Raw genomic sequence first — 25062 nt, forward strand, 5'->3', positions numbered from 1 at the left:
TTTCCCAAAAAATTTTTTTTTTTGAAACTTTGATTTCCAAGGAAAATTGATACTTTCAACTTTTCCTTAAAAATCTTTTTTTTGAAAATTTATTTTTAAGGAAAATTGATACTTTCAACTTTTCCCCAAAAATATTTTTTGGAAATTTATTTCTAAGGAAAATTGATACTTTCAACTTTTCCTCAAAAATATTTGTTTTTGAAACTTTGATTTCCAAGGAAAATTGATACTTTCAACTTTTCCTCAAAAACCCTTTTTGAAATTTATTTTTAAGGAAAATTGATACTTTCAATTTTTCCCTAAAAATATTTTTTTTTTGGAAATTTTCATTTTTATTTAAAGAAAATAGAATAATAAAAAGATAAATAAAAATAAAAATAAATAAAGAAAAGTAAAACAGAAATAAAAAATAAAATAAAGATAAAAAAAATATTAGATAAACCTAATCTAATAAATAAATAAATATATAAAAAAAAAAAAACCTGGAGCGGCTCGGCTATCGGCTCGGCTCGGCTCAAGGCAGGGAAACGGCTCGGGGGAGCGGCTTGGCAGCTTGGCGCGGCTCGGCTCGGAGGAGGGGCAGCACGCGCGGGTCAGGAAAGCGGGTCGACGCTCGGGTCGGGTCGGATTCGACAAAACGCGCGGATTCTCTGGTTACTTAAGGCCAAAACGACGTCGTTTTGGGAGGGTATAAAAGGCAATCCCCTTCGTTTTTCGACAGAACACTCCTCCCTTCTCTCTCTCTTCTTTCCTTTTCCTCTCCCTTCTCTCTAAAAGCTGAAGAACACCGGTGCCGGATTCTGAAAAATATTGCCGGAATCTGGAAATTTCACCGAAAGTTGGTCGGAATATGATCGATTTTTGGGATTCTTCGTCGGAAACTGAGCAGGTCGCCGGAAACTTCAATGTTCGCCAGAATTATTGCCGAAAAATTCAAATTTTGCCAGAATTTTCTTCGAAATCTGGAAATTTCTCAGAAATTTCCAGAAAAATTTTTCGCCAAAAATTTCTAAAAATTTTTTCTCACTCCCAGAACACTCCTAAACTTTTCTTAGCTTCCTATACGCCTCATTTTCTCTCAAATCAGTAGCTTTGCTTACTATTTTCTGTGTGTGTTTGCATCTGTTCCAGGGGTCCTTTATATAGGGATTGATCAAGAGTTCCTGATCAATCTCAATTCCTCCTTGGACGGGAATTCAATCTTTGAATCCAACTGGACTCTTCTGATTGAATTCTCATTCCCAGTGGGATTCTTCAACTTCAATCTCAGCCCTCCAAAAATAAAAATCAAATAAAAAAATAATAATAGATAATTAGAAAAGAATCAGATACGGATCAAGAAAAGAGAAAGAAAAAAAAATTTATTAACAGATAATTAGGGATACAATAAGATAAACCAAAAAAAAATATTACAAGAAAAAGAGAAAAAAAAAATAATAAAAAAATAATAATATATATAACTATATAAATACAATACATATAAATATTAATAGAAAATAAATAAATAAATAAATAAAGATATACATATATTAATATATAATAATAATAATAAATAATAAAATACAAAAGAAGAAAAAAAAATATAGGGTTACAATTGAATTGGGCCTTACTCATTGGGCCAAGCCCAATTGATCTGGGCCTGGACCCAATTGGGTGTCTACAAATTCGAATCGAACTTTCATTTTAATTTGACCCAAACTGAATCGAATTTTATCGATTTGATTCGGTTTATCGATTTTTAATCTTTAATTTTTATATATTATTTTAATATATTTAAGGAAATTTTGATATAAAATTATTATTTTTATTTTATAAAAATTAAAAAAAATATATAAAAACTAAAAAAATATATAATTCGGTTCAATTCAATTTTTTTTTTATTTTTTATCTCTCAATTTGAAATCTGATTCGAACTTAATATATATATATATATATATATATATTTAATATTTTAATTTGATTTGAACTGAATAAAAAAAATCAATTTAATCCTAACCGAATACTAAAATTTCAAATTAAAATTTAAAACCCGAATCTGAGGCACTTTTTTATGGGACATCGTAGTTTACAATAATAAATGTTGAATCCCCTTGAAAAATAGTTGAATCAGATATTGCCTTATTGGCATTTGTACTTCCCTGGAGATCCTTGATTGTTCAATCACTTTATCTTTTCCCACTTTGAGCTCCACCCCTAGTCCAATAGTGTAACAAAGGTGTTGGAGTAGCGTGGTAATTTCCTGTTGCATCAAATTGCCTGTTGTAATATCCTTATTTAATTACTCCATGGAGGATGTCCCTTCCCAAGAACAGCTGATTAGCTTCCTCGAGACCTGCATTAATGGCATAAACGCGCTTTCGGGTACTCAACTCTATACCCTTTGCCATATTCAACTTGGTTTTTTTTACTATTTCGATACTGGACAAGTAAAATGAACTTTAGGTATTTGAATGGTGGCTGTAAATTGTATCAAGAGAGTCTTTTTCCCTGGTACAGACATGTTTGATACTCTGCTAAACCTCTATTAAGCTTATTTTGGTACATTTGTATACGGCTTGACCCTCAGGTATTGGCATATTATAAATTCCATATGCGCTCTCCTCAGGAGGGTGGTTAAACTTGGTTCTTCTCATCCTAATAGCGGCTGCAGCTTGTTTTACTGGACTCCTGATAAGGCGATGCATGGAGGCAAACCCTGATATCAGAAACTACATTGATATTGCGGGTCATGTTTTTGGTCGCAAAGGAAGAGTCATCGCCTCTCTTTTAATCTGCCTAGTGCTTTTCTTTGTTGCCACTGGCTTTTTGATCTTGGAAGGAGACAATTTGCACAAGCTGTCTCCAGATGGCAGGCTTTCTTTTGTTATTTTTCAGGTATCGCTATACTGCCATCCACGTGGCTGAATGATTTGAGTGCCTTATCATATGTTTCGGATGGTGGGGGGGTGCTTTCTTCCCTGGTTATTGTTTTCTGTGTTTTTTTGTGTCGGGCTGATAAAGGGACTGGATTTCATAGCAAGGGAAGGCTTATAAACTTTAGTGGAATTCCAACAGCAGTTAATCTGTACACATTATGTTCCCTCCAATTTATGGTTCTATGAGGAGGAAAATCCAGTTTTCTAAGGTATGATTTGGTGTGTTCGGTGTTTATTTTGAATTAGTAAACTGAATCTATGGAAATTTTGATGATTTTAAACCTTATGATCAAATGTAAATAATTCTAGACTTCTTTTTTCTCTTTTGTGTTATTTACAGGTTTTACTCACAAGTTTTGTTATCTGCACCATCACCTATATGTCCATGGAAGCATTTGGATACCTTACTTATGGGCAGAATGTTCAATCACAAGTAACACTGAATCGGCCAGCCAAATACAGAGGTAGAAAGGCAATAAATATCTTCTATCAGAGTGTCTATACTAATTAGCACTGTAGTTCTAGCTGTTGTATTTCCATCTTTTCACTCTGTGATGTCTCTTTCTCTCTGGAGCAGCTCTTGTTTTATGTGTTTCCCATCCTTGTCTCTGCTTCTTGAAGACCTTTGAAGTCCACAGCAGGTCTTGTCGTTGGATCGATGAGTACATAATCATCTATTAGTCAAACCGTAAAGCATGTCTGGAACTTGAAATGCATAGTTTCATTCATTCTTGCCTTAGTATTCTTCATACCACACAAGCTGTTATAAGTTTTGGGTTGTCAGTTGTGATAAAACAAAAAAATAATTGACTAAGACAAAAGATACCATAATAAAAAAAATCATAGCCTGCCAAAAAACCAATAATGTAATTGATCTAGTGATGCGGCGAGATAACAATGAAACTGTTCAAATTACAAAAAGACAAGGAATTTCAAAATTGACAGTTATGTATATTATCCTCCAAACAACTTCAATCAAGATTTATGGGGTTTTGAACCATAACATACAACATTTCACATAATTAATTTGAATCAACAGTGTGTTGAACCAAGGAAATACATTGTTGATTAACCAAATAAAAACTCTTTTTAAATGCTAGTGGCCACTGATCACCTTATTTCCATATTTGTATGTTATGGTTTATATTCATTTGTATTGGTAGATTTATCAGACAAAAGGGGTTCTTCCAAGTCATGTTTAGAACTTGTCTGCTGAGACTCATCTATCAGACTCGTCTTCATGGTTGATTTCTGATCATTTTGGGACTCTGGATCTGTTTCTTTATTGATCACTTGTAAGTCTTTGGCTTTTCCCCATAGCACAAGATATAAGCCACCAATAACACCAACTGCACCTATCAGACTGAAATGAAACAGAAACAAAAATGAACCATAAAATACTACATGAGAAAATAACAAATATAATAAGAAGAAACTTTGTGGAGAACTCTCGGATCCAGATCATCCATCTGGACTCTAAGAGAAATACCAAACTCATCTCATCATGTTCTTAAATCTAATTGCTTAAGCTTACTCTACCTGCCCGTATAAATTTCCTCGTGCAACAGCAAAGCGGCCAATATGGTCACAATGACTGTACATAAAGGATTGAACATGGCAGAGAAGAGGGGACCCCTTTGCGCAATGCACCAGGCTTGAACGAAGAATGAGAGCCCGGATCCGAAGATTCCCTATGGATATGCCAGTTCGCCTGGTTAGTTACTTAGGATGTAATTTGCATTGTATAACAGTAAGTGAACAGAATTCATTTTTCGGCTGCAAATTATCAAACTACATACTACAAAAAGACAACAAACAAGCTCAAAACTGGAATGGAGGGTCCAGGCTTCCAGGTCTGGCTCTAAAAACAGTGTAACTGCTGCTGACTGCAATGTTCCAAAGAAACACATCCAGGCGGTTAAAGAAACGTGGTCAGGATAGCTGGCTGAAGCAGGAACCTGTTAGAAAATTATAATAACATTAGTGATTGAAATGTCAGACAGGTGAAGGGAACTATTGGATCCAAATACCTGCAAAATCAGCCAAAGAGACCAGCAAGAAGCGCTTCCAAAGAGAAATAGACAACCCAGCAACCAGTGCTCACCTTCCGGTTCAAAAAAGGATTTTGCTGGTAAAATTTGTTCATTAAGTAGCTTGGGGCCCCTAAGCAATGTCATGAAAAAGGCTCCAGTGACACAGGTGACCGTGCCAGCTATTTTGGCAATACTTCTCAAGCTTCGAACATTAACCTTTTCTAATCTATGGAATTACAGAGCCAAGAAAAAATGGTAAATGATTTCTATATGATATTAGTTGAGAAGACAAACTATTTTCAGCAATCACGTACCCAGCAACGGATGCCATTACAAAAGTGATGGCAGGGACTAGATTTCCCATTGCACTTGCCATTGATGAAGTGGCCAAATATAGACCCTCATAGTAGATATTCTGATTGATTGTCACACTGTGCCAGGTCGGTGTAAAACAGAGAAAATCCATATCTGAAATTGGAAAATATATATATAGAAAAGAAGGAAAGGAAATAAATAGACAGAAAGAAAAACTACCCTATAAATGAGGCCAAAAATATCAAAGAAAAGCTCCTTAATCCCATAGAAGATCCACCTGATTTTCTCCTGTAGACAAAGGTGAGAGTGAGAGTGAGATATTCGTTAATATACATCAAATATACATGCATGTTTGAGAGAGAGATACATGTTGGAAATTGAAGCACCTCGAGAGATAAGCTATTGGTGCCACTGCCAAAGTTGCCACGGCTTGCCTGTAAACCACAAGGACTCTTGGACTCATTCCTTGCAACATAGCTGCTCTGGTGACCAGTGCAACCGCCGCGTAACCGAACTGCAATCCCACCATAGCCATAGCGGGCTTGTAATCTTCCCTCCAGTCACCCATATCCCTATCGCTTAATTTACAATGATTTTGTTTTCTCCAACACCAATAAAATTAACAGATGTGAGAGAGGGATCAGAGAAAGAGAATTAAGAGCTTGTTTTGTTCAAGCGTTGGCAAAAGTTGTGATGGTCCTAGGTATAAAAAGGCCTCCAGACAAGCCTGAGTTTGTAAATATAGAAATGAGTATAAATGCTTCTTAATTAATAGAAATGTCCAGGTAATAATGTTCTGTAATAAAATTAACTAGAGTGTTTTATAACAAAATTTAATTAATAATATTGAAGAAGTGAAAAATATGATTTACTAATAATAAAATCAATTATATTGTAGACATAAAAAAATTGGTAAAAATGTTTTAATCAATTAAATTAAATAATTAGTTAAATAAACTAATTGAAGATTCATCAAAATCATTTGTTTGATAAATTAAAATGAAAATTCATGATTTCATCTGTCAAATTTTAAGAATTCATGAATCATCCAATTAAATTCTATCTATAAATCTTCTTCATTATTTCCAATTAATTTAAAATTAAAGTGATTAAATTCTTTTGAAACTCTCTCAGCATAGTCTTAGCATTATAAATAAAGAGTTTCTAAGTCATTTGGCACCAATTCGAAAGCGAAGAAACCTTAACCCCTCAGAAATTCGTAAGCAGATTTACGGTGTCTCTCCAAGTTGAACGCTATCAATCGCAAGAACAAACAAATTCAATCAAGTTTAAAAATTTATGTGACCATTGCTTTGAATATTATTTAAATCATCTCATATTAAAAAAATCATATTCTTAAAAATGTTTATAAAAACGAACTCAATTAATTCATAAGTTTCAAATCACTATTGTTTTAATAATTTGGTCAGCCTACAAAAAAAGAATCATATCCTTAAAAGTATTTAAAAGAATCAACTCGATTAATTCATGAGTTTCAAATCAATATTGTTTTAACAATTTGGTCAGCGTACAAAGTAAAAAAAATTATCTTTAAGGATTTGGGCTTGGCTTTGGATCAAAACCTGAAGACAGCAAGTGGCAATAAAGCTGATAATTAATATTGCAGCTTGGCAAAGCAGACAAAGATGAAACGTGAATTTGCATGTGGTCTCTGTTGGCAGTGAGAGTGTGAGAGGGGGTCATTCTAGGTACTTCTGGTGCGGGGGTTTTGCTCATAGAAAAATTCAAGGAGATAGTAGAAAAGAAAGAAATATGTTCCTCCTCTCTGGAATCGGCAAATAGTTGTCACCATGTTCAGCAGGTACACGCATAGTCCGCTCCTTTGTGTTGTTTCAATTACAGCTTAATCACCATGTTTACACCTTGCAAAATATTCTCATTTGACCCACTTAAATAAACCAAAATGATACAAAAAAAAAAAACCCCATATTCCCAAAATCTAAATAAGTTTTTATCTTTTTTTTTTTTTAATTCAATCCAAAATGATATAAAAAATGCTATAGTATTCTCATGAAATACTTTATATTAGATCTAGTCCTGATCAACATTAAGCTATTTGTTGAAATCTGAAAATTAATTTGAAATTTGATAGGGTTTGAATATGAATAAATTTATTTAAGAGTAAGATTATCCGTTTAAACATGAAAGTCCATTTAAGTTTTGAGAGTACTTAAATAAAAAATTAAAATTCGTTAAATGAGTTTGGGTATAATTTTTAAATTTATTTAAATTTTGGAACAAGTCTTAAACAAAAAAAAAAGTTCGAGTTTGACATGATTAGCTCAAATAAAATATATAATTAAAATATTATAATTATATGAGTATATATTTAAATTTAAATTTTTATATTTTATTTAAAAAAAGATTTTCTTAATTTTTATTATATTAATTAGATTTAATTGATGAGTTTGGAATTTTTTTTTAATTTAGACCATATTTGAAAAAATTTTAAGATCCGAAATATTAAATCGAATTAAACCTAAATAAATATATAAATTATTAATATCAAATATGAATATGAACCGAACCAAACTCAATTTAACTCATAAATACATTCAGACGTGATTATTAAGTTAATAAATTAAAAATTCGTTTAAATGAAGTAAAATTTTGGATATAACATTTAAGATCTAAACTTCATATTTAAAATTTTGGGTATAACATTTAAGATCTAGACTTCATCTTTTAGAATAATTATTATATTATTATTAAATCACATTATTGCTATGAACAGATCTAGTCCAAATTAGCTGGTGGAGGAATATTGTAATTTAATTATACCATTAACTAGTGAAATTATTGTTTGGTTTGTGACCGTTACGAGACCTTTCTTACAAGAATACATACCAAGGTTTAAATTGACAGAGTTTGTTCTTAATTCACAATCGCAACTTCATCTTGTTTAATAACGGAATAAAGAACTATTGATATTCTCTTTCTCTTTTAAGTTGAAATGCAAGGAAATTAGAAAAAAATGTGTTTTTGTGTATATTTAGAATGTACAATGCATAACATTCTTTAAGCGATTTTTTATATTTTTTATTAAAAATAATTAAATTAAAAATTAAAATCGATAAATTTAAAGGTTTTATTACATAAATAAAGTGTATAAAATAAAAAAAATTTTAATAAATTTTGATAAATGCATTACATAAGTATTTTTACTAAAAAAATTGATAAAATTTTTATAATTAAATAAATAAGAATCGATTTTCTATAAATGCTTTGGAAGGCAAGAGGTTAGGAACAATTTAACACGAAAGGCACCAGCAACTAATGGAAAGTGGTTGCCTGCTGGTTGTGACTTAAATTTTTGGTCACGGGCGATAGCTAGAATATATAAAAAAACTCAAACAAGCATACCAGAGTTTTGGTCAAACTAATGTTGCTTTGAAAAAATCTAGCAAACAAGCATTCAAACTTGGTGAGTGGTCCTTCCAAGGCAAAAACAACTGCAATTTGAGTACCATAGCCAGGGCTTTGGCTACAACATTTGGATTGCACTCAATGCTTACTGAATTATGTACGTACGTCGGTTCAGACCTAAAAAAATTAATTAATTTTTTTCCGTAAACTAAAAACATTTATTAATTTCATTTATAAATTTTAAATTTTCATTAATAATATAAAAAATAATTTTTTCATATAAATATTTGCAGCAAATTTTAGATATTTTCAATGTGTTTGGACGAGGGATTCCAATATTTATAGAGAGCATTTTAAAATTTTAGTAATAAGTTTATTTTATTTGATAAAATAAAAAATTATAATTTTCAACATTCTTAAAATTTCTCATTTTAAATTCATTCATGATCCATATTATATTATTGAGATAATTAACATGGTGGTTTGAGGCTAGATGGCCATCAACTCAAAGCTAGTTATGATAGATTTTGACATGAAAGCAACGAAAAAAAAAAGATTTATTTTTTTAACAAACGAAGTCCTAATATAAGAATAAAAAAAAATTACAAATGTAAAAATTTGAATTGAAAATTTATTAAATATTAAATTTTAAAAGTGATTACGTAAGATTCAATTGATCTAAACTTTGAGTTTAAAAATAAAAACAGACTTATTTTACCATCCGATCAATGATCATCTAGTGGACAACAACCAATGTTCGTGTGCTCATCTCAAGCCTAGCAGTATGCATCGTTATCTAGCATATACAATCGACTTCGACGGACTTCCACCATGATGGCCCCTTTTTCAGCCCCTTATTTGAATTGAAAATTTATTAAATATTAAATTTTAAAAGTGATTACGTGAGAATTTGAATTGAAAACTTATTAAATATTAAATTTTAAAAGTGATTACGTGAGATTCGATTGATTTAAATTTTGAGTTCAAAAACAAAAACAGACTTATTTTACCATCTGATCAATCAATGATCATCTAGTGGACAACAACCAATGTTCGTGTACTCATCTCAAGCCTAGCAGTATGCATCGTTATCTAGCATATACAATCGACTTCGACGGACTTCCACCATGATGGCCCCTTTTCCAGCCCCTTATTTGAATTGAAAATTTATTAAATATTAAATTTTAAAAGTGATTACGTGAGAATTTGAATTGAAAACTTATTAAATATTAAATTTTAAAAGTGATTACGTGAGATTCGATTGATCTAAATTTTGAGTTCAAAAACAAAAACAGACTTATTTTACCATCCGATCAATGATCATCTAGTGGACAACAACCAATGTTCGTGTACTCATCTCAAGCCTAGCAGTATGCATCGTTATCTAGCATACACAATCGACTTCGGCCGACCTCCACCATGATGGCCCCTTTTTCAGCCCCTTATTGTTGACAACCTTTGCTGATTTTTCTAGGTACGTCTCTTCACTAATTATTTTTGCGGTTGGAAGTTAGGATCGATGATATTAGGGTGATACCAAACTACATAACTTTGCTTCCCAATTTGTCACTGGCTCATGCCAGGCAAAACCTTATTAAATTTAGAAAAATTTTGAGTTATGGTATCATCCATCATTATCCCATACCGTATCAGAATAAAATTTCTAGAACATAATCTGTTGCACAATAAAAAAAAAAAAAATACCATAGTAACGTGATTTTTGGATTTTATCAATTGGAAAGTTTTTCATCCGTGATATATCATTAATTCTGAACATTTAAAAAAAAAAAGTCAAAGAGCATTAAATTTTGTTAGATTATTACTTATTCAACAAGGAAAAATTATGTCAAAAATTTTATCAGATTACTTATTAAAAAGTACATAAAATTTATTAAAATTTTTTTAAAAATTTTATATACTTAATTTATATAATAAAATATTTTAATTTATTGATTATAATTTTTAATTATAATTATAATTTAATAATTTTAATAAAAGATTTCATTAATTTCACTTAAAAAATTCATTTTAAAATTTTCCATTAAAATACAAGTGTTATATTATAAAGATGTTGATGTTGAGCCGTTAGGCAGCGAGCAATAAAAGCTTGTTGATTATCGATCAAGAAATGTTGGAGCCAGGATCGACTAAATTACTGTTTTAAATCCTCGAACAAGAAAATACCAAATCCTTCATATGGCACTTATCCTCCTTCTGTCTTTGAAGAGTAAGGCACTCGAATAGTTAGAATTTGAAAAAAAAAATAAAAAAAAATTCCACCATGTGAATTAAAATTAAAAAAAAAAAAAGACAAATAATGCTGATTACTGAAAAAAGTATTGCTAACCAAACTACAAGTTATCGGAATCCGATCATCCTTGAATTATTTTCTTCTTTCTTGGGTTTTAAGCGAAGCAAGTTTTATTAGGCTAAGTCGTCCAAATTAAGAATTAGTGCAAGATGGTCCTCAATTTTAATTGTTTTAATTATTTTTATAAAAGAAACTTAAGTTGAAAAATAGGAAAAAATTATAATTATTGTAATTTTAATTTTAATTTAGATATTATTCTTTAAAAATAATTATATAAATTAACGAAAGAGATTCGGGTTCAATTTTAATTGTTTTATTATAGAACATGAGTTTTATGTAAAGCCTACCACTTGTTCGGGAGGAGATCACTAATTTTAATGAGCAGATGAGGAAGACCAATCTAGAATTAAACTGTGAACAAATAATTTAATGTAATTAAATTAAAACTAATTTTGTACAATTTGAATTTAGGTATTCTCAATCAACTCTACATCAGCATCATAATAATAATAATAATAATAATCATATTATTATTATTATTATTTTTAGAAGAAGCTGCTGTTGGTAAGGGGAGGCTCCAGTATGAACGGATTAGCAAACAGGTGCTCCTGTTGAGGTAGCATTTAATATGAGACATTGACAACGTTACCTATTATTAGGTGCAGAAATCAATCCAATAGTTTCGTTGATGTGAAGGGATTATGAACTAAATCACCAATTTTGTTTTTTTTCAAAATTTGATCTTGATGAGTTTGAATAGATTTTTTTTTTTTGGTCGTAAAATCCTTATATAAAACAATAATAGATTAGAATTTATGTTCACATATTTTCTTAAAAAAATTTTTAATTATTAAATGAGATTTAAATGGATTATTATTTTTTAAAAAAATTAATTTTTTTTTTATATTCTCACTTCTCTTAAAACAATATACTACACGATTTATTTTTATAACTAATATGTCACGCATATTGGATGCTCCAAAAAATTAAAAAATAAAATAAAATTCAAGTGCAAATTGAGTGTATACGTAAGTTGAATTCATTAAAAATCTCTATCATAGATCTCCTAATTATCTATGGCTTATCAATCTAATTTTTAATTAAAATCTTTGATAAATTCAAGAAAATGATTATTATGATATGATTCGTGATCATAATTGTCACAATCAAGGATTGATATGAGCACCTAATTTGAAAACTAATGGCTTAGAATTTGATTAATTGGATGCTAGTTGTATAGATCTCGTGTAACACGTGAGAATGAAATAGTTTCTCCATTGCACTTTACGAATTATTTTTATGGAGTACCCCTTAATATCACATTAAAATTATTATTAAAAGTAATAATATATCTATTTAAAATGATCAAATTGTCAATATTTTTTAAATATTATTTTTTAATAATAATTATAAAAATCGAAGTGATTTACCTGTCAATTCTTACATTTAATGTGAAAATATTTTTACAAATAGCATCTCAACAACTGGAGTTTACGGTTGCACAAAAATCCATAAGAAGGATGAGAAAAATAAAATGTGAAGATTGAGTAAAATTACATGTCGGTCCTTAACAGACGCCTTCACCCCCGCTATCCTCCTACTCCCAACCACACGAGCCATTAATTCTTCAGATCATTAGACCATCATTACAGCTGTGCCCAGTCCGAACCATAGAAATGGGAACACGTTGAGAACATAGATTTATCGGGTCATGATTGACGACCGCCCCACCTTTCGTGGCAACTGCGGGTAGATAACTATCATCAGATAAGAGTCTTTAACTCTTTGCTGCATTTTTATTGTGTTGTTTTATCAGCGACAGCAGCATTCTGATTTTCTCTTGGAGCTATAAGTAGGACTTCCCAAGATCCAAAATTATAAGGAGTCTTGGTTGTTTTGAGTCCTGAAGCAAAGCCTCAAAGAGAGATAAGAGAACTTAGTTTGGCAGGCTCCAAGAAAACTATTCTCCTTCTCTCTGTCTTCAGGAATATCTAGTATTTGTCTTTCTTCAATTATTTGCCACCATATTGTTAGAATTTGATTGAGCTGAGAGGCAAGACCTCACAAGAGCAAAAGAATATAGTGGAAAGAGTTTCTTTTTTATTGGTTAAATTAGAAAGAACAGAGGAAAGCAAGGTAGCACTGTCAGGAAAATGGTTGCACCTCTGTCAACTTGGCCTTGGGAGAACTTGGGAATTTTCAAGGTACGAAAAACTGTAGCCTGGAAGAATGATCAACTTTCTATGGTTTAAATTTGGTCAAACTATATTCATATATCCATTTTGTTTTCAGATGTAATATGTTGCTTGACTGCTTCCACTTGATTTTTCACTCTCTCTTTCACTGCCTCTATTTGTACTATACTGATATCAGTTTTTCTACCTTCAATTTTTTCCTCGTGCGTGCCAAAGTATATGCTTTACGGCCCTATAGCTGCAAAAGTTTTGTATTCATGGATCTATGAGGATACCCTTAAGGATCTCTGGTGTCTTCATATACTCGTTATATGTGCTTTGAGAGGATTAATTCATCAGCTATGGAGCTCTTACAATAACATGCTTTTCCTAACTCGCAATCGTCGGATTAAGCAGCAAGGAATTGATTTCAAGCAGATCGACAGAGAATGGGACTGGTAACATAAAATATATCTTCTAGCCTATATGATCTTGTAAATTCTGCTTACAATATATAATTCCAACAAATTCATCTGATTAATTGATTCTAGTTCTTTTTTTTTTTTTTGTAACATTTCAGGGACAATTTCATAATTCTTCAAGCTCTGTTAGCTTCCATGGCCTGCATGATCTTCCCATCCTTGGATGGCCTTCCTCTCGTGAACCCAAAAGGATTTATTACTTTACTGTTACTGCATGTCACAATTTCGGAGCCCTTATATTATTGGGCTCATAGGTTTCTCCATGAAAGCTACCTTTTCACCCATTATCATTCACTTCACCATTCATCTCCGGTACCCCATCCCTTTACAGGTAAAATCACTGACCTCAAATCTATCCCTTTATTAAACATATATATGTGTTTTCTTCTTCATTTCAATTTTGATTAAATGCTTATAGTAAATTCAAGCAACTTTCAGACATCTCATTGTCTACTTCATTAATTCACTTTTAATTCTTGGTGCTGCAGCTGGACATGCAACACTTTTAGAGCACCTTATATTATGTATAGTGATCGGAATTCCGATGACGGGGTCTATTCTGATGGGTTATGGATCAACAAGCATGATTTATGGCTATGTTTTGGCATTTGATTTTCTCAGATGCCTTGGACATTCCAATGTTGAAGTTGTTCCCCATGAAATTTTCAACAAGTTACCTTTCCTTAGATATTTGGTTTATACCCCCACGTAAGTAATACCCCTTCTCTCGTACTCATGCAGTTAATGTGTACCGAACTTCCATTCCTGAGATCCAACAGAAAAAAAAAAGACTTTGAACCAGATTCATCAATGCTTCCCCAAAACTTTGGTTCCTGTCTAGTTTCTTATCGTCTATACCTAATTCTATTTTTAGACTTGGAAATTAGATGTTGATTAATTTAAGTGCGACCTTTCTCACTGATCATACCACTTTTAGCAGAAACAGGATTTTTATGGCTGACAGCTAGAAAGCACACGCAATTTAGGTGACAGCTCCAATAAATTGAGAAGGAAAGCTCATTCAGAGTTTTCTTCCGGGAAGTAGGTTTAGTTTTGGGAAACCAGGCAATGAGCTTAGATCATAGATATGTAAGGATAAATGTTAAAAGTTATCATTAAGACACGTTAGTGCTTCTTGAATAAGGTGATTTTATTACATTAACTAAACTGTTACGCCCAAAATAGGAGCTTGTCCAGTATCCTCGATAAGTCCTTGTCTGGAACTGACATGTATTTTGTATTGATAAAATAGGTACCATTTTTAGTTGGCCCCATTAATTTCCGTATAGAAGAGGTAGCTAGCATAATTTTAACCCCAAAGTTTGTAACTTGCAATCCAATTTATATATTTTAAAAGCAAAAAAGAAATGGACTACAATTGTTTTGCTGTTGCACAAGGATATGGCTGCAAAATTCACTTTTAAAAAGAATGTCTTGATGTTTTCTAATTTCTGGATGGTTTGCAATTCGTCAGGTACCATAGCCTGCACCACACAGACATGGAGACCAACTTCTGTCTATTCATGCCGCTGTTTGACGCAATGGGAAATACGCTTAACGGGAACTCGTGGCAGCTACACAAGAAAATCAGTTCAGGTTCAGGAGGTTGCAGTTCTTTGTTTTACTTTTCTCAAACCATGAAAATTTTTACCATAAATCCTTCTTTTAGCGACCATTGGACTTGAAAACTATACTGATTCAAGCGCATTCATCTGCATGACACTGAAAATGACAGTTTATCTGAACGGTGAATGCATGGTCCAATGATAAATGGACGGATTAATGACGATATGATGGAGAAATTAACTTGTAATTTGCGTTAATGCAGCGAAAGAAGGGAGGGTACCAGATTTTGTGTTCTTAGCACATGTGGTGGACGTAATCTCAGCGATGCATGTCCCATTTGTCTTCAGATCATTCGCATCGATACCATTTTCCACAAGGATCTTTCTACTGCCCATGTGGCCTGAAACTTTTATGGTTATGCTAATGATGTGGGCTTGGTCTAAGACCTTCCTCCTCACTTTCTACAATCTTAGAGGCCGTTTGCACCAGACATGGGTCGTTCCTAGATTCGGCTTCCAGGTTTGCTATTAACTCAAATTAAAAGTTTGGGCAAAATTATTATTGCAAAGTGTATCTATAGAGTAATTAGGAGCTGAGCAATTAATCATCTAGAATCCATTACAACTTAACTTTTTGCAGTATTTCTTACCATTTGCAACGGGGGGCATCAACAGGCGCATAGAGGAGGCCATTCTAAGGGCTGATAGGATAGGGGTCAAGGTCATTAGCCTTGCTGCATTAAATAAGGTCAGTATTGTTTTCTTTATTTTATGTTTTCCTTTTAAACTTTGGAGACATTTGGTCTGCCATCCAACATTAGAAAAAGAACATAATCAATATATAATATATATACGTGTGTGTGTGTGTGTGATATGTTTTTAATTGGGCTCTGGAGTTATCCCATGATAGTAGTTGGGAGGAATAAATATCAGAAATGAATCTGCCCATCTCCTTCATTTAAAATCGGTATGGACTTTTCAATGCATTCTTAACTCCGGATCTGGCAGTGTACTATATGTCTGTTTGGTATCTTTCAAAGCATTTCATTATCGAAGTTCAATTGATTCGTATAATCAAATGATATCTAACCTATAAAAAGTTGAAATTTTAATACTCACAACCATTTCTTATATGGAAATTGCAAGCTCTTATGTTAAAAAAAAAAAAAAACTCACTATCATTTGCGGTTTCAGTGGACGTGGAAAGATCAAACAGATAGATTAAAAGTTTGTGTCTATATATTTCAGAAATGGTATACCATAAATTCTACATCTTGCATTCATGAGCCAACGACCGTATCTGCTCAGTCTTTTACTCATTTCTTTAGCCGAGGACCATCCTTTTCGTGAGCCTGTCTCAACCAGAAATTCAGTGTCCTCTCTCCTATTTTAACCTTACAACCTTCTCCAAGATCCCTGTATATAATAATTTCTCCCCTTTTGCTACGGTTAAAACTTAAAAGGCCATTGAAATCTCTAGGAGAAGATTTGAACCCATGCAGAGACCAGAAAGTCCTCCCTTCTTAATGGTGAGGGTAACCAAACCACTTGGACCAAACCCCATAGATCTTTTTCCTTGTCCTTTTTGGATTTTAGTGCTAATTAGAAATGAGCACAATTGTAGTTATATGATCCAAGTTGTGAATTTGAAGAACTTATAGAACATTATTCTATATAGGGATAATGAAAATTTTAAACTCCATTCAAATGTGTTTTTTAGGATTAATTACCACATATCCAGAAGAGTATAATTCAAGATTTAATAAATCAAATGCCCGAAGCAGGTCTTAATGCCTGAAATAAATGATAATCACTGTTAGGTTTAACTAGTACTAATGGCATCACCCCCTAAGACTGAGAAATACACAGTTTAAAGACTTAAAAAGGGCATTTAGCTATTACATGGATTTGTTATTGTTATTGTGGAACATTAATTTATTAGGTTTAAGAAAAGACAAATTTGGTTTAATGATTGTGCAGAATGAGGCTCTGAATGGTGGAGGAACGCTCTTTGTTGACAAGCATCCAGACCTTAAAGTCAGAGTTGTCCATGGCAATACCTTGACAGCTGCAGTTATTCTGAATGAAATTCCTAAGGATGTGAAAGAAGTGTTTCTAACTGGAGCTACTTCCAAGCTCGGTAGAGCCATTGCTCTCTACCTCTGTCGAAAGAGAGTACGCGTTCTTGTAAGTCTTGTAACTCTCACCAACAAGCCAACCCTAATTGTCATATATATTCGAATAATCTTTTTCATTTTATGTTTCTTTAATTAATTTGATGCATGCATGACGGTGTATATTGCTGGATCTGACAAATATTGCGTACGTCCTTGATGATGGTGTGGCTAACGGGAGGTTAATGCGCTGTTGTTTTATTTATTTCTGATGGCTTAGGCATAATGTGCAGATGTTGACTTTATCGACTGAAAGGTTTCAAAAAATACAAAAGGAAGCCCCAGCAGATTGCCAAGACTACCTTGTCCAGGTGACCAAGTATCAAGCTGCTCAAAATTGTAAGGTATGATATCATGAGAATGGCTCTCTCATCAACTCTTGAATTATTAATTTCAGTATACATTTCCCTTAATTAAATGTATATAATATTGTATATTTTGCTCATGGAAACACCAAAATATTAAAAATATATAGAACATATATGGGTTTAGCAAAAGAAGAATAAATATTAAATACTAAACATGATTGAATTGTCGTTATGAAAAAGACATGGATCGTTGGCAAGTGGATAACACCAAGGGAGCAGAGTTGGGCACCATCTGGAACACATTTCCATCAATTCGTGGTCCCGCCCATTTTGGCCTTCAGAAGAGACTGCACCTACGGTGATCTCGCAGCCATGAGGTTGGCCGATGATGTTGAAGGCCTTGGATATTGTGAGGTACTGATCACCAATCTTCTCATCATCAACATTCATTTACACTTCGAACTTCATTTTTCTTCTCCACCCACATCACAGATGCAACGGATGTGACATGAAAACTAACAGTCTGATCATTGAATCTTTCTTTCATATACAAATATAATTGCCTAACTCTTGAGTTTGTGGTGGATGTTGGGGACAGTATACGATGGAGAGAGGAGTTGTGCATGCATGCCATGCAGGAGGCGTGGTTCATCAGCTGGAAGGCTGGACTCACCACGAAGTTGGGGCCATTGATGTCGATAGAATCGATCTAGTCTGGGAAGCTGCTCTCAAGCATGGTTTAAGGCCAGTGTCAAGTGTAAACAAGAAAGATTCATTGTGATAAATAAATACCATGAAAGAAGAAAAAAAATAAAAACGAAAAAGAAATTGAATTTGAAAATTGAAAATATATGGTTATAACAGGTCTCTTTTTTTCTTTAATGATTCAGCGTTTGAAGAAAACAACTATGGTCTAGCTACAACTGATCGTAACATGAAGTACTGCCATGTAATATGTACTTGATAAATTAAAATATTTATTTATACCTTGATTGAGCAAAGGTGTAATTTAATGGTTGATTTGCAAATTGCAATTTTTCATCTTATTTTTGCAAGGAATTTGGTTCTTTTTAAAATTCATAATTGAAAATTAAATACTCTAATGGCTATATGGCATACTGGAAATGGAGTTTTTTTTTTTTTCATGGGATTGGGTATATGACCACTTTTCCTGTAACCCTTCCCGTTTCTATATAATTAAGTGCTTCCATAGTTCGAGAGAAAGGAAAAATGCCTTTGGGTTCAATAATTGGCTTCACTTTCCCACTCTCCAGGAAAGGCTTCAGTTTATCTAGAACAGCGCCATTTGAAGTGACTATGAACTTGAATGCGGGTACAGTAACAGCCCCTGCTATTGTCACAACACGACCACTTCCTTTCACTGCTTTCACTGCCCTTTGACATTGCCCTTTTTTGTTTTATTTAACCATGAATAGTGTTAATTCTTAGTCTAAGAACAAGAAACTTTGTTAAGAAAGGCTACTTTCAAGATTATAATATAAACAAAAGTATTTCGATGGATATTGCCACGAGTCACATCACATATTTCATTTTTAGGAAGCAACAATAATTCCATATTCTTACCAATGCAATCATATACTAAATCAAATTTCTCTGGAAGATCTTCAAAGTTTTCCTTGGTGTAATCAATTGCCAAATCAGCACCCAAGCTCTTCAACAATTCCAGTTTTCCTGTGCTTGAGGTAGCAGCTACTTTGGATGCTCCAAAAACATGCTTGGCTGGCTGATAAGGAGGGACAATTAGAGAAATACGAATAATCTAAGTTCCAATCTTTCAAAATAAACCAAGTTTTGCTTAGAGAAATATACCCGAATAACCATGGTGCCAACCCCACCAGCACCTCCTAAGACAAGAATAGATTTACCAGAAGAATACCCAGATCGTTCAAGTCCTTCATATGCAGTTTCAATGGCAACAGGCAGTGCAGCAGCTTCATGAAAACTCAGGTTTTTTGGTTTGAGAGCCAACAGCATCTCTTCAACGGCTGTGTACTCAGCTAAAGTGTCATATTGTTTTGGGTGATCCAAGGCTTTCTCATGAATGTTCCCATATACTTCATCTTCTACCTTCAAATTCTTAACTTGGCTTCCCACTTTCACCACCACAACAGCAACATCATATCCTGGAACAGTCTGAAAAAGATAAGAGTAAGAAAAGAATAAAGAAATAAATATACCAGGAAAAAAAATGCAATTCTGAAATGCTAAATTTCCCCTTAACAGAAAAAACAAACTGAAGAAAAGAAATCAAAGATTGTCAAAGAAAGTGAAAAACTTACAGGAAAGGGAGAATCGGCATGTATGAATATCCCAAGCATCCTCTTGGCATCAACTGGATTCAGCCCTGACGCAACAACCTTGATAAGAACTTGGTCTTCATAAAGTTGGGGTGTTGCAACATTTGAGTCCAGTTTCAGAACATCCTCAGGTTTTCCATGTTGACCATAAATCCAAGCCTTCATTGTAGAAGCAAGAGAAGCACCTGAAACATTATCCATCACAATTTTTTATTGCTCTATCAATTGCAGAATGCAGATATAGGGAGTTTAATACTATATCTATCCTTTTTTCTTAGTTGTTTGATAAGACTTTGTGCAAGAATTTATACGAAGATAAATGTGCCTAATCATCATGTCTGCTTTAGTAATTGAATGAGTCAAATTATCAAAGAAAACAGAAGAAAATTGATAATTGGACACGCAATAAAATAAAACAATAATATAAAGTTCTTGAATATTATGGCTAACGCAAGCGCTGATGCAACAAGGATAGAATAACTTTTCATTAAAATAATGTATAGGCAGTAATTTTATGTCTAAATTCATTTTGCAGCCAAGCATACCAGGTTTCTTCATCCTACGAATATTCCTATCTTTCGAACCTAAGCTGGAACTGTAATTTATTAAAAGGTTAAAAATGCTTTTGAATTATAATTTAATAATTATTTAAAAATTTATTATAATTAATTAATTTTTTTATTCTAACTCAATTGAATTTAGACTAAATCTAATTAAATGACAAAATTTAATCAATTAATTCTCGAATTATAATTGATTAAATTTTTAGAAAAATCTTAAAGAGAGATGGATAAAAAATATAAAAAATTTTATTTTATTTATTTTTCATATATGAAAAATTTTGATCTATTTATTAATATTATATGAAATTTTATTTTAATTGAAAAAATAACAATATTATTTTTTTCATTCAAATAAAAATTTAATTAAATATAAATAAATATTAAAATATTAATTAATTATAGAATATTAAAAATTAAATAATTTTTAATTATAATTAAGAGCTTTTTGTACCCTTTGACCATTTTAATTTGAAGATCATGTTTTTAACTTCCTAGGTTCCTTGTTTCGATTGAAGTCCTCCATTTACCAAAACATCAGCTTTACCTTTTGCCACGTGTCAGAAACTGAAAGTTAGAGGGCATACTGCATCTTTAGAAGTCGACAGCTGTCCGGACTCCAACCGCATGACATTCATCGGTAAAACTCTCCAACTTCAACTAAAGAAAGGAAGTGCTTCTTGAAAAACCCTTGCTCTGTTTACCATTTCCTTTACAGCTGCTAAATCCAACAAAAGAAATGGAGAAAACAAAGAGAATGTCGTTGGGAGTTCAAAAGAAGACCAAACCCACCAAGCAAAACAAGAAGAAATTCCTCAACAATGTTTTAGACTGCCTCAACTCCGACTGTCACATGTTTGCTCGTCTCATTTCTCCTCCACTCTCGGGTAACCACTTTTTCTCTTTAGTAATGTACTAGTTTCTTTTTCAATTAGTTTTCTACTTGTTTTGCATCAATGGGTTCTTTATTTTTGTTGTCAGGAGTGAAAATGAAAGAACCCATTGAAGGAAACAAGAAGAGTTGTTAAAGACGGTTGGCAAATATATGAAATCTAACGCTTACATGTACGCACCATTGGTTTCTTCTCAGCTAATGGGTTCCCTTCCTTCTGGTACTATTTTCTTATTTATTCTTTGTTGATTATTTTAATTAGATGGTTTTTTTCTTAGAATGTTTTGCTCTGAACTGTTTTCAGATGCACAAGTTCTGGTTCCATGTTACTTAAAAAAATCCATTTTTTTTTTTTATGTAGTATAACAATGTATACAACAGCTGTGTATTTAATTAGCAAATTGCTTGCCAGTGGGGAAGACATAATAAATTGAGTCATCTACAAGGAGTTTTCTTTTCATGTTCCACTAATTCTCCTGTTTTTATATATTTCTCCTCTCTGGTCAGGCCAAGTTCAGCTTTTTGTGTAAGCCATTCTCAGTTAGTTATGTGACTTGTGGCCTCATGTCTCATACGGATTAGTGAAAACAACTAACAAAACCATCAAGGGCCAAGGCTTGTTATAGGTGAATTGCATACCTGGTTAAGGTAACAGAACCTTAATCCCTTAAACAATCAGGGCCCTCTTGGGGAAGTACATCAGTACTGAAGAAGAGTTTGTGCCGAAGTTGAGCAACAATAGGCTTATAAATAGGATTCTTTAGATATTTCAAATGGAGATAGGATAGGCAATTTTTATATCACTCTGCTGTCAACAGAGTATAGAAGCCAACGTCGGCAGGGGCTACGAAATTCTTGTCAAATACTACAGAAAAGACTGTGACAAGTTATCGATGTCGGGGTGAGAATTGGGCTCCACACATCTTAACACTTAGGTCATCAAGTTGCCAGTTATCATAACAAAATGTTACTTCTTTTCACGAGGGAGGCCCTTAAGCTGATCGTGAGAGAATTATTTGGAAAGGTAATAAGCAAGTAAGCAACCTCTATTACAGATTTTGTGGGGAATTGTTCTACAATGCTAATTTAACAAATAGCAATGATCCAGTTGATTCCCTAATTTATAAGTTGCATTACATGCCAGATAAGACTGGAATGTGTATCTACTTTCTCATTATTGGAAGGGTTGTGGAAGCATTCGTACGTGATTCATTGGCAGTACAACGCAGCTGCACACAATCTCCTTTTATTCATCTATAGTGTTGATTGACCAAAGAGAAAAGATATTTTGCATTTTCTTGGCACTGCACTGCTCTCCTTAAAGTATCTTGATGCTATCTGGAGGCTTATCACTTTGAATATTATGTTTTCTTCCCTTATAAGATGGTCTTTTGCTATTAATATTATTATCATTTTTCCAGAACTCCCTAATCTCTTGTTGTATCTTTGTTTCAGGACAAATCCGGTGCAATAGAAAGGTCACCCTAGAAGACTCAACAAGAATGTTAAATTTCAAGGAAAATCATCAAACTACTGAATCAGCTACTGCGATAGCAGTGAAGCAGCCGTGCAAAGACATTTGCCCTGGGATGAGCACTGCTGACCGTCAAACAGTAAGGCATGGAGAGACGGTGAAGCACATGGTTTACCAACACTGTTGCCCATCGTCCGTGTCTGTCAGGTCAGGTCACATTCTTCACCACATGAAATGCTTCATTACTTGCCATTTCATTCTTTAATTGTGGACTGTCCTGCTGGCGGTCCAGATGACATGGCTTTTGGGCCTTTCTTCTGGTTGACAAGGCTCCATTTGTTGCTTTTTGTAATAATGTATTTGTAAAGAGCATCAAGGGCCTCTATCCAACTGTTGATGATGGTGCTTATGTTACTATTCTCACTAAAAGTAACCCTTTCAAAGTGGACAAGACTGGTCAGAAGCATTATGTTCATGAATTCCTTCATCAATACTAGAAATCCGATTGAAACCTGCTTTCTTATTACTGGACCATGTGCTTAACATTAATGTTTTGTTATTCATCACAGGAAAGGCAATGGCGGATTTGCAGCAAAGGAAGCCTGTTGTTGAGTAAATCTACCATCATATATATCGTTGTAAAATGTTCATGGTATTTTGACATCTGTATAATACATATGAGTAGAATTTCTACTTGGTGTTTACTTATACATGTAGGAATTCTTTAATGGAGCTTGCAATGGATGATCCATTAACTTTTTTTTTTAAATAAAAAAACAAGTTTTCTAAAATTATTAGAAACGTATTTTCATATTTTGGTTAGACCAATGCTAATGCTAACATGTAATAATGCAAGAATACCCGCAAATCACGGGGGTTGACCCCCTAACCCATTTTGGTTGGACCGGCTCAATACCCATTCTTCATGTCGTGTCCTTTCGTCTTTTTCTTCCTTTTTAACGTTTGAATGCTACGAAGTCTTGATTTGCTTTTCAAAATCATCTGTCCAAACTGATGATTCATGTTCCTCGTTGCTTGTTTACCCTGTATCTTATGATCTTCTCACATGGTCAGGATTAGAATGTGAATATATAATTATTTTATTTTTTGATGTTAAAAATCAAAATTTCAGTCAATTTTACTTGAACAATCGATCTTCGTGTGTTTGAAAAACTATCTCATTAAGAGAAATTATCTAAATTCATTGAATCAAAATTAACTCATTAATTTATTAATTTTTAATTAAAATTTCTTTTAAAAATCATGTTAGTGTTTAGGATCATTTTCAAAAGGAAAAACATATTGACCAAATAAATCAACTAAGACTAAACCAATGTAGGTGGTTGGCATATTTTCACACACAATTTTCTTCTCCCACTCAAATCAAATTCATCATATATATATATATATATTGACAATGGACTCCCATTCTCTCATATGATAACTGACATTATATGAGAAAAAATTTCAAACCATGCATGAAAACAGACTCATGCTTTATCAATTTCCTTTTGTTGGAATTCACAAACTTAACCTACATATGGTCATCAATTTGATTTTAGTTGATCTTCATCTTTTAAATTTAATTGATAACTTATGACGCCTCAATACCACATTCATAGAACGTGTGAATATGATATAATATATAATTTAAGATTTAAATCCACACTTATGAGGCTTTTTTTTTTAGATAAAATTGTAAGACTTTTGTGTCGAAGCAAATAATACCGCCTAAGTTAGATGCAGATCTCTATAAATAATATTAGAGTGGTCAGTCGACAGGAATTAAGTGGTACACAATAAAGAATTCTAGCATTTGGTGTGATCTTCATCTTATGGTTGGACTCGAATTCTGTTGTGATATTCATCCTATGATTGGACTTGACTTGACGAAGAGATTATTCATCTTATGGTTAAACTTGGATTGACGAAGACATCAAGGTTTAAAGATGAAAAAATTGTGACTTTTCAATTCAATATTGAAAGAATGTGTGGATATGATATAAAATATAAGTAAAAATTTAAATTCATACTTGTGAAATATTTTTTGTGAGATAAAATTATAAGAATTTTGAAATTAAAACTAATAATATTTCAAAAATTAGGTGCGGGTCTCCACGCAACAACACAAAGATATGTTTCAAATTGAAATTT

The 25062-nt window shown here is 32.7% G+C and overlaps 3 protein-coding genes and 2 pseudogenes across 7 annotated transcripts; 3 read left to right on the forward strand and 2 right to left on the reverse strand.

Moving 5' to 3' along the window:
• The first annotated feature begins 2450 nt into the window (after positions 1 to 2450).
• LOC149515475 (amino acid transporter AVT1I pseudogene) lies at positions 2451 to 3436 on the forward strand (annotated as a pseudogene). The gene is made up of 3 exons (XR_016326843.1): positions 2451 to 2500; positions 2589 to 3124; positions 3256 to 3436. The product of XR_016326843.1 is annotated as an amino acid transporter AVT1I pseudogene (transcript).
• A 22-nt stretch (positions 3437 to 3458) lies between these two features.
• Positions 3459 to 6053, reverse strand: LOC111304252 (WAT1-related protein At4g30420). 2 transcript variants are annotated; one of them, XM_089742498.1, is made up of 8 exons: positions 5650 to 6053; positions 5483 to 5551; positions 5263 to 5379; positions 4946 to 5174; positions 4715 to 4873; positions 4455 to 4606; positions 4030 to 4278; positions 3459 to 3675 (listed from the first exon to the last, which is right to left on the reverse strand). In XM_089742498.1, the coding sequence occupies exons 1-7, from the start codon at positions 5829 to 5831 to the stop codon at positions 4050 to 4052; spliced, it is 1137 nt and encodes a 378-aa protein (XP_089598624.1). In that variant the 5' UTR covers positions 5832 to 6053; the 3' UTR covers positions 3459 to 3675; positions 4030 to 4049. The 2 variants fall into 2 exon arrangements, with proteins under 2 accessions (XP_089598624.1, XP_022756523.1); XM_022900788.2 differs by lacking the exon at positions 3459 to 3675 and having other exon boundaries at positions 3714 to 4278; positions 5650 to 6048.
• Positions 6054 to 12840: 6787 nt separating this feature from the next.
• On the forward strand, positions 12841 to 18650 carry CER3 (Fatty acid hydroxylase superfamily). 2 transcript variants are annotated; one of them, XM_022899630.2, is made up of 11 exons: positions 12841 to 13165; positions 13373 to 13593; positions 13716 to 13948; positions 14106 to 14325; positions 15092 to 15222; positions 15446 to 15702; positions 15823 to 15930; positions 17163 to 17369; positions 17590 to 17700; positions 17905 to 18078; positions 18263 to 18650. In XM_022899630.2, the coding sequence occupies exons 1-11, from the start codon at positions 13115 to 13117 to the stop codon at positions 18443 to 18445; spliced, it is 1896 nt and encodes a 631-aa protein (XP_022755365.1). In that variant the 5' UTR covers positions 12841 to 13114; the 3' UTR covers positions 18446 to 18650. The 2 variants fall into 2 exon arrangements, with proteins under 2 accessions (XP_022755365.1, XP_022755366.1); XM_022899631.2 differs by having other exon boundaries at positions 15092 to 15213.
• LOC111303397 (2-methylene-furan-3-one reductase-like) lies at positions 18622 to 20300 on the reverse strand. Its single transcript, XM_022899632.2, has 4 exons — positions 19965 to 20300; positions 19495 to 19818; positions 19249 to 19408; positions 18622 to 19072 (listed from the first exon to the last, which is right to left on the reverse strand). The coding sequence occupies exons 1-4, from the start codon at positions 20181 to 20183 to the stop codon at positions 18807 to 18809; spliced, it is 969 nt and encodes a 322-aa protein (XP_022755367.2). The 5' UTR covers positions 20184 to 20300; the 3' UTR covers positions 18622 to 18806.
• Positions 20301 to 21094: 794 nt separating this feature from the next.
• LOC111304253 (uncharacterized) lies at positions 21095 to 23618 on the forward strand (annotated as a pseudogene). Its single transcript, XR_016326795.1, has 4 exons — positions 21095 to 21429; positions 21524 to 21654; positions 22890 to 23115; positions 23478 to 23618. The product of XR_016326795.1 is annotated as an uncharacterized LOC111304253 (transcript).
• The last annotated feature ends 1444 nt before the right edge of the window (positions 23619 to 25062 follow it).

This window comes from Durio zibethinus, chromosome 13 (genome assembly GCF_047325235.1).
Source record: "Durio zibethinus cultivar Kanyao isolate XHJ-2024 chromosome 13, ASM4732523v1, whole genome shotgun sequence".
Classification (NCBI taxonomy): Eukaryota; Viridiplantae; Streptophyta; class Magnoliopsida; order Malvales; family Malvaceae; genus Durio; species Durio zibethinus.